Source organism: Penaeus monodon, chromosome 27, assembly GCF_015228065.2.
Source record: "Penaeus monodon isolate SGIC_2016 chromosome 27, NSTDA_Pmon_1, whole genome shotgun sequence".
Lineage (NCBI taxonomy): Eukaryota > Metazoa > Arthropoda > Malacostraca > Decapoda > Penaeidae > Penaeus > Penaeus monodon.
The window spans coordinates 2386925-2387404 of NC_051412.1; the positions used below are offsets into that span (position 1 = coordinate 2386925).

General features: G+C 55.6%; 1 protein-coding gene across 1 annotated transcript in view; it reads left to right on the forward strand.

The window, feature by feature from the left end:
• Positions 1 to 480, forward strand: part of LOC119590534 (protein Skeletor, isoforms B/C-like) — a gene marked incomplete at its 5' end in the record, with an annotated part of 50087 nt that overhangs the window by 37388 nt on the left and 12219 nt on the right. The window contains 1 exon segment of the mRNA XM_037939180.1: positions 201 to 428. Coding sequence (XP_037795108.1) covers positions 201 to 428 — 228 coding nt within the window.

Sequence of the window (480 nt, forward strand, 5' to 3'; positions counted from 1 at the left end):
ATATGAGGGTAGTGGTTTCCCTTATTTACTTACAAAAGGGAGGGTAAAGCTAATAGGCTAATCTCACTGCTTATCTCTACAAAATAAAGCGAAAAAATAAATAAGACAAAAATATAATCCTCACATTTAATCTGTACAAAAAAATCCCAAACTGCAGACAATCTCTCTAAAGCTCCTGAACCTTCCCGTGGCTCCCGCAGGCGACATGTTCATCGACTTCGGCCGGACACCCAAGTGGAACTGCCCGCTGCCGGAGGAGCAGGGCGCCGGCGGAGGCCTCGTGTCCGGCCCCGCCACGCCCCCGCCCGCGCCGCCCACCAACAACGCCTGGTACATCCCGCCCGTGCCCTGCTACGAGCCCGCCGACGGGGTCTTCTACGCGCAGATCGGCCCGTCAGGAGGACAGAGCGGCTACAACGCCATCACGGGTCAGGCTTCCCACGCGCTGGGGGGGGGGCGCCATTTTTTTCAATTTCTAAA